The sequence below is a fragment of the Agelaius phoeniceus genome, chromosome 18 (assembly GCF_051311805.1).
Source record: "Agelaius phoeniceus isolate bAgePho1 chromosome 18, bAgePho1.hap1, whole genome shotgun sequence".
Classification (NCBI taxonomy): domain Eukaryota; kingdom Metazoa; phylum Chordata; class Aves; order Passeriformes; family Icteridae; genus Agelaius; species Agelaius phoeniceus.
The window spans coordinates 1,948,700-1,963,775 of NC_135282.1; the positions used below are offsets into that span (position 1 = coordinate 1,948,700).

The following is a 15,076-nucleotide window of genomic DNA, read 5'->3' on the forward strand; positions in this document are numbered from 1 at the left end:
TGCAGGGAAAACATTTCTGTTTTCCATATTCATTAGCTGTAATGTTGGGGTGCGCAGTTGACTTCTGTCATGTTCAGCTTGGAAACAGAGGAATTGTTTGAATGCTCCATGACCTTTAGCTAAAGGTGAAAAAACACATTACTTACGCTCTTAACCTTCTAATGTGTCCAAAGTTCATGCTCTCTCAAAGGAAACTTTCACATGAAGGATATTCATTTTCAGGCAACCTGCAGATATTTTCTGTAAACAGATCAATTTTCCTGCGTAGTGCACGTCCCCCTTTCTTTTTAAAACCTCTTCATGATCAATATTCCCTGGGAACAGAAGGGTTCCCCTCTTTTCCTCCTGTGTGAATCGAGTTTCTTGCTGTGACCTCCTTACCAGCCTTCCTGCTCCTGCTAGTGCCCTGGCATTTCAGAGCAGGAATGGTGTGGCTTGGGATGCAGACTGGGCTTTCCAGGAGGGTGGTATCAGGTGCTGGAGATGCTGGGGGTCAGGGCACACAAGGTGTGCTCAAGCAGCAGCCTCTGTGACAAAACAGCTTCTGCTTTTGGGGTGCTTTAAGTGTTTCATGTACTAGAGATGCTAAACAGGATTAGGGATTGGGGTGTGTACACATTCATATGAAATTGGTGTTCCATCATCACTCGAATTCCCCTTTGTGAGCACTTTTCCCTCCCTACTAAACAGGAGGTTCATTTTGCCTCCTTCCTGCTGTTTGCCCCCATTCCCTGCACACAGCTTCAGCCCTCCTGAATTCCTCTGCTCCAGCTTTGAGGCCATTGTGCTTTTCCCATGCCACCTCCCCTGGCTGGGAGCAGCTCAGCAGTTCCTTCATTAAGCTCCCATTCTCAACACAGCCCTTGTGCGGGAGCGTCCCAGCCCCATCGCTCGTTTGCTTTGGCCCATGATAAATAACTTCCTTGTCTGTGTGGACCAGAGACAAGAGCTTGGTGCAAGCTTGCGTGTTGATTTGGTGTGGAAGCCAAAAAGTGGCCTGGGGGGAATGGAGTGTGTTCCCTGCCCAGACTCCTCCTCCCAGCAGTTGGAGCAGGGCGAGTTCAATGCAGTGTCCTGCTGTGGAAGGTGCTGTTGGGAGGCTCCGGGCATGGCAGGAGCTCGCTGCTCTCCACGGTGACATGGTCGGTGTGGCACAGTGGCGCCAGGTAAGCCTGCACAGGGGCACTGCACTGTGCCTGACTGCTGCTGTGGTGGTTCTCCTTGGAGTAGTTTTATTCACACTTTTGTCTCCTGGGAGCAAATTGCCAGTCTGTGTTAGTGGTCCAGGAACTGGAGAAACAGAAGAGTTTATGGTGCAGCACCTCTGAGCACAAAGAACAAACTCCTGCTGCCAGCTGAGTGAGGGGACTCCTGCATTCTGCCTGCTGGGCTCCAGCTAATGTTTTAAGGAATGACCTGAAAATAAAAGGCATACCTTGGAAATACTGACTCTGATCAGGTCTGTCACGAGAACTCAGTGCTATCTCTCTTGAGTACCTCTGCAGTGACAGATTGCATTAGCTCTGAGCAGCTCAGGGATGGATTTTGGGAAATTGGCTTTCTGCTCTGGGACTGGGAGAGCATGGAGATGAAAGAACAGGACACCTAATTCCCTGCTCTAGGGTCTCCCTCCTATTGCTGGGAAGAAGTTGGCTTACAGCACTTTGTATTTAAATCTTGTTTTCTCTAGGATATAGCCTTTATCCAAAACACTTCTTTTACTTCAAACTACAGTAAACCTCTGTGGTTGCTCCCTAATCTTCTTTTTGGACATGATTTGATGCAGAAGGTGATGCTTTGCTTTTGGTTGATCTCATGATTGCAAATCCACAGGGGAAGAAAGAACTTGCACTGTTTATGTGGTTTGGCAAAGCCACTATAGCCACTTCTGGAGCCTTTTCCTGTGCTGCAGGCCTGACTCTGATCATACTGCCCCACCAGCCCCTGGAGGCACCTTCTGCAAGACTGGAGACTTTTGCTGGTTGTTATTGTCACAGCATTTATTCAAAATACTGAGCACGTGAAGGATTTGCTGTGGAGGTGTAAGGAGGAGTAGGGGACATGGAAAGCTGAAAGGGTCCTACCTGGACCTGCAGATATGCTGTGGGTATTGTATGGGAGCAGGTGTGGTAGGAGGTGGTGAGGGCTACAGAAGAAACACGATGATGAGCTAAATGACCTGGTGCCTTTTGTGGTAGAAAGTTAGTGTTTGTTGTGTGAAGAGAGCTGCTCAGCCTGGGTGTGTGTTGATGGCTTCAGGAAGCACCAGGCGTGGGGGCTGGAGGAAGGGCAGGCGGGTCGCTCCCGACTCAAAGGCGCCTGGATGCGACTGGGACAAAAGTCTTGTGATGGGGAGAGGCTGAAAAGCAGCACTGTAGTGGATGTGCTGCTGCTCTGTGGGCACCTCTGGCTGCTGGGGAGAGGGCTGGCAGCTGGCTCCAGCACCCGGCCCCGGTCAGATGACCGGGAAGCCACAACAGCTGAGAGCTGTCCTCAGCGAGACGTGACTGCTCCATGAATGGCACATTCACACAGGGCAGCCAGGCACTGCTGACAGCCCTGCTTTGCTGGAGAGGTGGGAGAGGGCATGGAGAAGGGTGCAGTGCTGTGCAGCTGGTACAGATGCCATCAGTGCTGGCAGCAGCCGTGGCCCCGGTGCAGGGATGGCAGCAGGAATCGGTGCCTTCCAACGAGGGGCCGCGCGCGCTGTGGTCACCTCCTAAAACAAAAGGCCAAGTCAGCAGCTTCTGAGAGATGGATGGCAATGAGACTGTCTCGGAACAATAAGGGCATTTGTCTTTTCAGCACATGTTGCATCCCTGTAGGCAAGATAAAAATGCATGTATTCAGCCAGGTTTTTATTACTGACCTTATCTTCAGCAGGAGAGCTGATTGTGGAGGAGTTATTGTTTACTTTATGTTGTTGGTATTTTTTTCTTAAGCCTGCAGTGAGCTTCTCACAGGGTTTTGGGGAGGAAGTTGGGCAGACAGCATTGTGCTTGTGGACAACCTGTTTGGATCAATAATCACCTCCTTTGCACTTCAGAGGAGGTTTTCAGCAGCAGGGGATGGTTCCTCTGGGCTGGGGAGGCTGAGCGTGGTGGGTTGTGTGCCACACTGGCCCCCTCACAGCCCGAGCTGTGCCTGGACCTTATGCAGTGACAGCTCTGCTACCACCCTGGTTTCTCCCAAATGTTTCCCCTTCCTCTTACCTTTGAGAATTGGCTTTGGGAAAAATTATTTTCCTCAGGCGAATGCTAAAAAGTGCATTTCTCGGTCTGATGAGCAAATGCTGTGCTGCTAGTGCCAGGAGGTATCCAGGCACCAGAGAACTTTTCCTTTTATTGCTAAAATAGGTCACACTCACTGCTGGCAGAAAGAGATGTTAGGGAACTTCTTTTTCCAAAGTTGAGGGTGCGCAGAGCAGGGCTGGGTGACATCCCTTGTCTCTGACAAAGCCACCAGAGTGGTGGCCGTGCTGCTTTGTGTACCCCACAGATTACCTGCAGGATGATCTGAGGCCCTGGCATGTTCCAGGCTGGGATGTGCTGCTCCATGCTGGCTGTGTCATTCTGGGGCTGCAGGAATCTCAACAAACCCCGTGCATCCCCAGGGGATGTGGTGGCTTTGCAGTCCAAAACTTTGTGGTCTTGCTCTGGGCCACGTGGCCATGCCAGAGCAGCAGCTGTCAAGTGTCCCAGCTGTGGCTCTACGTGCCACCAGTGCCACGGTCTGGGGGGCACCAGCCCTGTGCCATCACCCATCACTTCCCCTGTGGTTAACTGTTCCCAGAGCGGCACACGAGCTGCTCACGAGCAGCAGGGACAGACCAGGCATCCTTTGTGAGATTAGATAAGGGCCCCTTCATGGGAAGTGAAATAAACAGGGATGTTTTGGCATTGTTTGTGCCACACCGTTATTAATTGGCCTCATTGAATATTTAAGCAGAAACAGCACATTGTTAGAAAATAAAAACTATTTGCAATGCAGTTCTGGGTGAGCTTGTCAGGAGCAGCCCCAATCCATGGTGGAGGTGGCGAGGAGCTGGCATTTGCTCCTCGAGGAGCGTGGCGGTGCCCAGGCCTGTTTGTCTGGCTGTGAAGGTGACGAGGACAGCGCGGGGCAGTGCCCTGTCACGGGGTGAGCTGGGCAGGTGCGGCGCTGCCCGCGCCCGGTGCCGCGATTCGGGGCCGGTGCCGCGCTCCGCCGGGAGCCGGCCCAGCTGGCGGATGTGGTGGCTGACCCCAGGCTGCTCCTCCTCAGCCTCACGGCAAAACAAGCCCCGGTGGTTTTGAAACAAAGCTGTCTTACACCGAAACTTGGCAGGGAGCTCCCGGCTGCTTTCTCGGGTTGAGGACATGGTAAGCGCCGAGGACGGATCTCGTGCTTTGGGCTGCTGGAGCTGGGCTGCAGGTTCTCATCCCGCTGTGCTCTGGGTCTTCTCCATGGGTTTGCTCCAGAGCTGTTTCCCAAGGAAGCCACACTGGGTGTTTGTGCTTGTTTTTCTGCGGGTGGGAGGAAGAGAGGAGGAGCGATTTGCCTTTCTGTTGCAAGAGAGCTCCAGGCTTCCTTTCTGCAGGCCTCCTGTCTCTGAGGCCTTCTCCTCGGAGGTGATTCTTGCAGCCATGGGAAGGCTATCAGGATGGAGCAGTCAGTGCACACCCTGTCTGTGTGGATGTGCTCGGTGCTGGAGCTGGGAGTGCAGGGTCAGAGGTGCTGCTGGCTGCAGTGTGGTGTTCCTAGCGCCTGGGTCAGTGCCTGGGGGTGCTCCCAGACCTCCCCTTCATCCTCCTGGCTGGAGATCAGGCAGCCAGGACCCAGCAGCTGCAGGCAGGGAAGGAGAAATGAAGCACACCAGCAAGTGCACGTGTCCAAAACAGAAAGCGAGAGAGGCAGAAGGGCTGCCTGCAGTTGTTGGCTCAGTGTGGGGTTACCCTGAGGTCGGGGACAGCACTGAAGAGTTTGCTAGAGACTTGATGGGAGGTAAGGCAGCAGGCTGGAAGCTTTAAAATAATTTAAAAAGGTGGGGGCGGGTGGCTTCTTCCTTTTTCATTCTGTTGGGCTTTCTCTGTGTGTTGCCATAGAACTTTTCTGTAATGCTGCGTTCAGGAGCCTGGCTTTAGAAAGTTTGATTAGCAAATCTAAATGAGCCTGGTAGACTCAGGTTATTTGGGGTAGGAGGATTTACCAGGAAGGGGATGGAAATAGTGTTCTTGGCACTGCCAAATCAAGGGATAGCACAGAAGCCTTGAGACTCAGGGTGCTTTCCCTGGCTCTCCCTCCCAGCACCCCACACAGGAGCAGCAGGGACGTGTCCAAATTCCCTGGTGGGCAGCAAAGGATGCTTTCGGTCCCTTAGGCTGGGCCTAAGTGCCTCTTCAGTCTGCTGCATGAAGAAGTGTTTTAATGAGGCCACTTTTGGGTCTTTAGCATTTCATTTATCTAAAGGTTTGCCTGGTGCTGCCCTGCTCTGCTGGGGTGGCTTGTGGTGGTGCTGTGGCACTCTTGGTGTCTGTCTGGCCTTGGCAGTGCTGGCCTCCTCCCCCAAATCTGATTTGCCAGAGCCCCTGACTATCCATGGTCTTTCTGCTTCCTGGATTTCTGTCATGACATTTACTGAATTCATGAAATCTGCACAGCTTCCCAAAGTGCATCCATGTGGGAGCACCAGAACCACAAGGAACAACAGGAAAGTTGATGTAAAAGAAAGAAAGTCCTTACTGGAGAAAGTTGGAGATTTGAAAGGTCTGGAGAGGGTGCTCTGGTAGATCAGCAGATTTGTGGGGTGGGAGGAAGGTTTGCAGAGGGCAGGAAGAGATGCAAAGAGAGGGAGAGGAGGAGCAAAAAAATAGAATTGAGCACAACCTAGCAAAACAATGGAGAGGAAAAGAAGCAAAACGTAGTTTGGGGCTGCAGGGTTCTTTAGTTGTTTTATTTCAGGTTTCTTGGAGTTGCCCATGAGCAGGTGTTAGAAATTTGAGGTCAGCATGAGGGCTACACCACATTAGTGTGATTCAGTGGTGGGGAATTCAGGTGGCACCCACTGGGTGCTGCTCCTGTGTCTGTGAGGAAGGTGCAGGGGTGCTGGCACCAAGGAGCCTCCCAGCAGCTGTCTTTAAAACTCTGCTAGAGAAAATTGAAGCCACTGCTGAGTCATAGGATCATTTAGATTTGAAAATACCCATAGAATCATCAAATCCCACCATCAGCCCAGCACTGCCAAGTCCACCAGGCAGTTTGAAGGCAACTCATCAACCTTTCTGGTGTTTGCATTTGAAAAACGCTGTCACAGCTCACAGTGCAATCTACTGGAGTAACTTTCTGAGCAATTAATCCACCTACATCTTCCAGGGCTTCCACGGTGCCTCTTAACAGTTCATCACAGGGCACAGAAATTTGTCAATTTTAATCCTCCTCACTAAATTTTAGGTGTTGTTTCCTCCTTGTAAAACCCAACAGGGATGTAAGGAAGGCAGAGTGGGTCAGAGTCACTTCAGGCCATGCCAGCAGGTTCTGAGCTCCACCAGCCATTTTCTGGTGGGGTTAGAGGAGGCAAAAGCTCAGCTGAGTGTGGGCAGGGGAAAAGGAAAAACAGATGGTTCTTGGGGCATGCAAGAGCCTTTTTTTTTTTTTCTCAAGGGCACAGCCTTTGAGCCTCCCAGACGGGTAATTCTTGTTTATACGCCCACAGAAAGTGATGGTCCTGGTTTTGGGCCTGTTGGTGTGCCTTCCCAGACACGATGTGTTTGTTTTGTAGGTGGATGTCAGGAGCTGCATCACTCTTCTATTTAAATATTTATTTTTAATTTAAAACCAGGACAAGTGTGAACGTGGGGAAGCTTGTTTGTAGGCAGGGATTCTGCTTTGGCTGGGCTGGAGGAGCTGATGGGCTCCCTCACCTCAGATGTCTGTGTTTGTCCCATCTGTGGTTGGAGTGATGGCGTGTTCTGTCCCTGGCATCCTGCATGGATGGACTCCAGGGCTGGAGGAAAAGCAGCTTTTGGGGCTGCATCCTCCCCACACACCTGGATTTACAGCAGGACAGCCCTGGGAGGATGAGTGGGCACTGTCCAAGTCATGCCCTTGTTAATGTCACAAGAACCTGTCTGCAGACACCCTTGGCCTAGAGGCTGGGGTCTGGGATGGCCAGGCTGGGGCTGGCAGAACTCTCTTCTTCCTGGTGTTTCACAGCATTGGTCAGAACAGAGAAGGAGCAGCACCACTCTATTGCCTGACAGTGGGGAGAAATAAACTTGGTTCCAAAAACCAGCACAGCTTTCTAGGCACGAGAAGTGGTGGCCATAGGACACCACAATTCCCCTTCCTTCTCTCTTTGTTATTTGGCCTTTTCAAGCTTTTGTGCAAGAGAGGCTGGATGGGAGGTAGGGGATCTGCTTTTCTTGGCTCTCCCAGGCTGAATGTTTATAATCTCTGATTTTCTTCCTGGCTTTCCAGAAAAACTCTCATTTTACTCTCTGATGGTCAAAGATGTTGGACCTTGACTCCAACTCCACAGCTTGCAGGGGGACAGCATGATCTCCACTGTGAGGCTCTTTTCCCTTCCAGCTTGGGAGAGGGCACCTCCAGGCTCAGGTTGTTGCTGTCATATTGATCTTCACTACATCAGATCAAATAATTCCTGTTGCAGTTGTTGGGGTTGAGACCCCCCTTCCCACACCAGCTGCATGCATGTGGTGTCTTATTTATTATTTATTAATATTTTTTTTTCTGTAGACCCTGAAATTCCTTTTATCTTTTTGAGGAAGTTAAAGCTTCTTTCTTGTTCCAGTTGAGAACTGTTCAAAAATAGACTCCCAGGTGGAATTGGTTCTTCTAAGGTAAATGTGTGTCAGTGTTACCAGGGTTATTCTGTGACAGGGTTTTCTATGCCATTGCTGAAGGTCTTAGTTAATTAGATGATTAGTCTGCTGGTCAAGTATCTATCTGCAAATAAAAAATAGCAGTTGAATGTAGCTGCCTAAAATACTGCTGCTGGAATCGGTCTGTGGCACAGAGCAGGAGGGCTTCTTATTTAATTAAAATCAGGAACATACTGTACTGTACTCTCCAAGGGTCAAGGAACAAAAGGGACGTACACATAATAAGTAGCAAACTGTCCTTTCAAACCCCTTGAGCTCAGCCCAGGGGAGCTGTGTTTAAAGGAACATTTTCAAGATAACATTTGTGATTTTTCTTCTGTCCTTTTTTCCCCCCTGTTTCTTCTCTCTCCATGCTGCTTTGTGGGCTATTGAAGCTGAAAGTATCCTGTGACTTAATTTTGTTCTTACCTGTTCTTACTCTTGGATTCACAATTGCCGTCAGGATTGCTTGGATGCCAAAAATCCACGTGTGGGTGCTCAGTGGCTGGGCTGGGCTTGCTGGGGTCCTTTCTCAGGAAAAGGCTGGATTGAACAAGGGGCTGAGCCACCATTCCAGTTGTGGGACTGGGAGTTACTGGGAGCCTTCTGGGGAGGGCAAAGCACTGAGCTTTGTGGCCCTTCAGAGGAGGAGCATCTACATGGGGTTTTTTGAGTTGTTCTGTTTGCTTGAGAGTTGGCAGCAGGCTGATGATCTCTGCTCTTTGTTCCTGCAGGACGTGGCCCTGTTGGAGTACCAGCATCATTCCAGGGATTTCGCTTCCCACCTCCCGCCAGGCTCCATCATGCAGCCGCAGCGCCGGAGGCCGTCCCTGCTCTCCGAGTTCCAGCCGGGCAATGAAAGGTACAGCCTGCCTGCCTGCACCCAGCAGGGCTTGGGGCTGGGAGCAGGAGGGCTGGGAGGGACCCACCTGGGCAGTGGGATGCTGCTTTTGGGTACTGACCACCAGTTTGGATTCCTTCTGCTAAGCAAGCGGCGCCTCTGCCTTCTGGTTCCTTACCTTGGACTGTCGTGCGTTGTAAAGAAGTCTTGAAAACAACAAACAACAAAAAAAACACCCCCTCGTTTCTGTGGAGCTTCACGTGGCTGTGACTGGTTGTGTTGGCTTTCTCAGCATAGGAAGTGAAGCCGTGTGGTTGGGTTTGGTCTGTGGCTCCCGAGGCTGCAGGAAGGAGTGAGAAGAGCTCATTTCCTCCCCCATCTCCGCTTCCTCTGCTGCTGCTCTTCCTCCCTGCTTTCATTGTTTTTGTTTCTCTTTCTGCATTCCCCTCACAACTTTCTCTGGGCTGCTTTTTTCCTCTCTGCTCCCTTCGTGCCTCTCTCCGTGTCCCTGTTTCCTGTCGTGGCCTCATGGGAGGCTGGCAGAGTTTTTAGGTGCAAGTCAGGCAAGTGCTGTGGCTGGGAATGCTGTACATGCTTTAACCACAGGAGCTGATTTGTTTGAAGGACCTCACTCTCACTCTCTGTTTCAATGCAAAACTCTGCTCTCTCTCATAGTTTCTCTTCTGCATTTGATGTTTATGGTTTGGGGAAAAAAAACTGGCCTGGAAGTGAAATAAGAGCCTTGCTGCAGTAGATACAGACAAACCAATTCTTTAAATACTTATTCCTTAGGCTAAGCACAAAACCAGTGCAGAGTCAGAGATGAATCTCTTTCTCTGAAATCATCACTGTTAGGGGAGAGGAGTAAGAGCTCAGGGTGCTGGATGCATAATAAATACAGACAGCATCCTCTTTTTCTACTAGGTTGGGTTCAGCTTGGTGCTCAGCAGAAACAAACCTGTGAGAATTTGGAGGCCAAAATTACCTTCCAAAGTTCATTTTGCATCTGGATGTGCCCTTCTGGGTTACTCTTGTGGCACCTGCACGTACAGAGGGTCATGGCACTTCTGATAACCCATAATTTATTGCAGCATGTTGCACTGCCTTGGCTCGCTTTGATTTCTCAGTGCTTTGATTTCTTAGCACAGAGTAACACGGTTAAGTTGGAATTGGGTCAGATTTAGCTAAATTTGGGGGAGATGGGTAAAGAGGACCCAGCAACATGCTCCTGCCTGTTTTTGTTTTTCACACTACTGATGGTTTGCAAAGTGGAGAAGCAGTTCTGCTCTCCAGTAATATGCTGTTTAAAAAAACGCATCTTGGTTTTTCTGTATCACTAAAAAAAAGCCCAACTGCAAACCTTGGTGTCTGCTGTACTACATGCCTGATCTGGTGTGGTCACCCAGGCATCTGCCTTGGCTTACAAATGTTTCAAAGATCCCAAACGTAATTTTTATGTTGGCAATCACATGAATGTGGGTAAATGTTAATAAAAGTTGTCAGGGGATGTTACACATCCACATGCTTACCATGGTACCTCATTTTCAACCTGAATGGTGATGTTTTGGCATGCTGTAAAAAGAAACTCTTTTAATAATTTACATTTAATCCCTTTTCCCCCTAACATTCAAAAAATAGTACTTTTGAGAAAATTATACTACATAGTAAAGCTACAAATACTGCTTCAGTTCAGTTGACATCTTGTGCCAGAGTGCTGGGACATAGACACATTGAAAATCTGTGGGGACATCTGGGGATGCAAAAAGGGGAGGATGTTTGAAGAAATTGTAAAGAAATTTTAAATGTAATCAGTTATTGAGGTGATTCAGATTGGGTACCATTGGGGCTAGGGAGACTTTAATCTGTTTTTCAAAGCCAGCTGCTGTTTCTCTGCATCTTTAAGCTCTACACTTAAAAATCCATTCTCTGGGGGCTTTGCTGGTTCACCCTGGTGGTCTGAGGAGCTGCTGTAACACAGTTCCTGCTGTGTTGTAAGAGGAACCCTTTGGGTGGTGGTCACTGCCCTGAGGGTTCCAGGGCCAAGACCCTGCAGCAGGTTGGGTTGGTCATTGGTGCCCTCCCCAAAAAATAGCTGTGGCTCCTCCTGGTGCAGAGCAGAGGCTGGCTGAGGGAGGGTGGTGATGGCAGCCGTGGCTGCAGCTGAGCCCCCTTGGCAGGCTCAGAGCCTTGGCTTTGTTCCTGGGCTGGGATTGATGGTTTCGAGCAGAGGCAGCTGGCTCTCGGCATGAGGGGCTGGGAGGAGGGAGCCCAAGGCAAACAGCATCCCCAGCATGGCACAGGGGCGAGTGGAGGGAAGCACAGGGCTGTGCTGGGCCTAAAGGAAGCCCTTGCTGTGGTTCCCTGCCTGACAGCCCAGCTGGCACTCAGGGATGGTGGGCACGTGGCAATCCTCCCCTTGGAGCAGTGTCAGCAGAGGGGAGCCCTTCCAATCCCCCGTTGCTCAGAGGAAGCAGCCTGTCTGCTCTTGGTTGTGGTTCCAGGATCTCTCTGCTCCTCAAGGATATCAGCTTGCAAGTCTGCTGCAGGTGGGATGTGGCAGGCTGGCAGTGCTGGGCACTGAGCCCTGGGAGCATCCCCAGGTGGACATCCCTGCCCTGCCATCACCACCGTGCCTTGCACTCATCCAGGGCACTGCCTGCAGCTGCCACAGGACCCCAGTTCCTCTGAGCCCACCTGCCTGGTGAGTGCTCTGTTTGCCTTCCTGTCCTGGAAACTGCAGGGATTCACTTTACTCCATGTGCTGCTTTTGGGAAGTTATCCCCTATTTTGGCTTTACCTTCCCTTTGGACAGATCTCTAAAGCCTCTGCAGGTTGTCTTTACACGTGGTATTGGAGGCTTGACCCTGGGGATGCTCAAAATCCCACAGAAATCATTTGGGCTTGCTTGGATGGTCTTCCTAGAGCTGTGCACATTTTCAGTCTCTCCTGCTGCAGTTTTGCTGTAGGCACCAGGATGGTGGTTAGTTGTGATTCAGTGGAAAAGAAACAAGAGGTGAAGTACAATGAGCACAATGTGTTAAAGATGAATCGAGAGTTGTTGGCAAAAAGGTGTGGAGTGGTAACTTGCTGGAAGGAATGGAATGCTGAGATGGGCCTGCATTTTGGGGCTTCCTGAGCAAGAAGCTTGGTGGGAAGTTCCAGACTGCCCTTCTCCATGTTGTCATCACCCCTTGGTGGCTGGGCAAAGATTTGAACTCCCTGTGCAGCAATTCTGGCTGGAAGAAGGAAGGAAAACCTGAACCACTCTGAATCTCTTGCTGCAGGGAAAATTGGCTGTGCCTGTCTTTGCAGGGATGTGCTGCTTTCCATGATGGTTTTTTTGGTAGCAGGCTTTTTCTTGGAAGGATCTGCAGACTTCCCCTTAGCTTGTTCAGTTGTGCCAACTGGTCTGCAGGAGTGAAGAGAAGTATTTCAGGATCTGCTGTTGGTACAAGTCGTACCATGAATACTTGCAGTGGAATGTCCTGGCAAGGTGACAAGGATTAGGGCTTTTTTTCCTTCTTCTATATATATTTTGGTCCTCAGAAGAAGTGAGAAAAACTGGGTTGAGTGTTAAATGGCAGGTGCCAGAGGGTGAGGGATCTGAAAAATGAAGGAACTGGATTTTTCTAACTTTTCATATGTGTTAGGATTTTAGAGCAAGGTTCCATATTAATGCAGGAATGCCAGGGTGGATACTTCTCTCTGCTTCTCTGGCAGAAAATGTTGCTGTAAATAAATGGAATAAATGGTCTGTGTGTTAACACAGTGTATTCCACCTTTATCCAGAATGAGTCACTATTTTCATAGAAGATTATTTTCCCAGTTCAGGAGACCATGCTCCTCTTTCAGAGCCGTTCTGCTTAACAGGCACAAGGAGTCTGAAGAGCTTGCCCAGTGTGGATCTGCAGGGTGACATTTAGGATACATTAAACAGCTGCTGTGTTTCTGCAGCCATCTGAGGTAGCCATGTGCAGTGTGGCACATGGAGAGCAGGCTGCATCACTGTGCCTCTTGTTGGGATTAATCCTGCTGGCCCAGGAGCCCGGGGAGGGCTGGGAGGCTGGGGCAGTGTGTGTGGTGCTGGAAATCACACACAGCGCTCAGTCCTCATCTGTGCTGGGCCAAATGGCACCAGCTGCTCCCAAGGTAACAGCACGACCAATTTGGTTTTATTTATGGTTTTTAATTAAGTTTCCATTTTTAAAGGTGATCCTTTTCTCAGGAGTGAGCGGCGGTGCGGCTGAAATCCCCCCAGCCGTTTATCTGTGTCTCTCACGCTGGAAATGATGTACCAGGAGCTGCAGTTTTTTTCTTCCCCATAATTGAACACAGGAAAACAACATCTGGAGAGGGCAGATGCTGGTGTGGAGGCACTTGGGGACAAGCCTTACCTTGCAAGCTCTGGTGTGGGCTGCCTGGCATGTCCATGGATGGACATGGAGGATGGCCAAAGGCATGGGATGTCTCTGGAGCCATTGGTTCAGGATATTCCAGCCACCCAGGACTGCCTAGAGGGCTTTACTGGCAGGCTGCAGTTTTGGATACCTGGAGAAAGCATGTGGGGGAGCTTGTGGAGAGAGACAAATATTCCTTCTCTTCCTCTTGAATGAGGCAGTGCTATTGTGTTAAAGCTTCTGCTGGTCCTGTCCATGAATAATTCAGGCTCTGTGTATGGGGATCTTCATATGCAAGTTTTAAATAAAGCATCTGCTCTTATCTAAATTGCAGTTGGATTGGAAGAAGATGGCTGAGGGGTTGTGCAGGGCAGCTGAGCCACTGCTCCCTGCCCTTGTGTGGGAATGCACAGCCCGAGCATCCCGAGGATGCACGTGGGTGCTTGGTCAGAGTTCCTGAGGACCTGGGAGTCCTTCAGCTGGGCCACATGGCGAGCTGAGCATCCTGCTCCAGGCTGTCCCACACCTTTGCCTTGGGAAGACTCAGTCCTGCTGCTGGCAGACTTTGCTGAGGGCGTGGGAGCAGCTCCATCTTCCCGCCCAGACATGCAGCTCTTCCCGTGGTTTATCTGCCTCCCCACCTACATGACAAAGGGAATATATCAGCTGGTCCTGGACATGTTTCTGTAGGTGCCTGGTGGCAGGTTTGGTCCAACAAAGCCTCCAGTTTCTCTCTTTAACAGGTCCCAATTTGCCCAGTCTCACACTCTGGCTCTCATTAGCTGTAAGGGGGTTGTTGAAACCTCTGACAAATCTTAGCATTGGCTATAAATAATTCACTTCAACACCAGTGGTTTTCTATATTACTGTTTCTCAAAAGCATTTCGTTGTCTGCCTGTACCTGTGGGGGTTGGATACTTTTTTTTAGAACTTTTTTTTGTGTAGACAATTTCCCACCAAACCATCTCAGCTGGAGGAAATAAACAGCCTCAGCAAGGCCATGGTTTGTCTTGGTTCTGGTTCCAGGAGAACACTGAGAATCAGTTTGCCAGGCTGGTTTTGTTGTTTGGCCCCTTGGTAAGGGAGAAATGGGAAGGTTAGAAGAGCCAGGGGAGGGCTGTGCTGCTCTGAGGAGCCAGACAGTGGATTATTGGGGAGGGAGGGTCTTTGGCCTCCTGAAAAGTTTGTGCTTGCCCATTTCCCAGTGATTTGGCTTCAGGAAAGTACAGGTAAGATCCGTCATGGTAAGATCTCATCAGGACTGCTCTTACAAGTCTGAACCAAGGGCAGCTCAGGATATCTCATCTGATCCTCTCTCCCCAGCTCTCAGCTTAATGACTGGACTCAAAGATTTTAGATGTCTTTTCCAGCCTTAAGGATTCTTTGATTCCTTGATACCTATCTACCCAAAACCCTGTGTTTTCAGCCCATCTTGTTGTACACTTGCTGGGGCGAGCTGCAGTTCCCTGCACTGCTGTAGGATTTTATCTGCTCCTGCCTTCCTTCCACCCTCTGAGAGTGTGCTGAGGGATCAGCCCCGGTGGATGAGTAAGGCAGCTCTGCAGCTGGGAGGGTTAGTAATAAACCAAAGGTCTCCTCTTGGGTTGTCTTGGTCTTCTGGACCTGCAGCTACCCTGAGCAGAGATGTGTGGGGGTGGTTGGAAATTGGGCAAACCCTGGGCACCCAGCCTTGTGTGTCAGCACATCTCAGGCTGCTCTGCTTCTCTGAAGTGTTCAGTGTTTGTGGTGAAGGACTCAGGTGAAGACTAACCTGTCCCACTTCATAATTAATGCTGGCATTTGCTTTGCTTCGTTTAATTATGCACAACTCACATGCAATTAAAAACACTCTTTCCCTTCAGCAAAGTAGGAATCCCTGGAATAAACCAGATGGATGGGAGATAGTTGGAAAATGCAGCAAACCCCAAACTCGGTGTAAAGGAGGGTTTTTCAGGCAGAGTCGTTTTTTTTGCACTGAC

At 50.1% G+C, this 15,076-nt stretch overlaps 1 protein-coding gene across 9 annotated transcripts in view; it reads left to right on the forward strand.

The window, feature by feature from the left end:
• Positions 1 to 15,076, forward strand: part of NCOR2 (nuclear receptor corepressor 2) — a 228,250-nt gene that overhangs the window by 75,040 nt on the left and 138,134 nt on the right. For all 9 annotated transcript variants that reach the window (XM_077188048.1, XM_077188054.1, XM_077188053.1 and 6 more), the window contains exon 3: positions 8,594 to 8,721. In XM_077188048.1, coding sequence (XP_077044163.1) covers positions 8,594 to 8,721 — 128 coding nt within the window. The remainder of the gene's footprint in view (positions 1 to 8,593; positions 8,722 to 15,076) is intronic.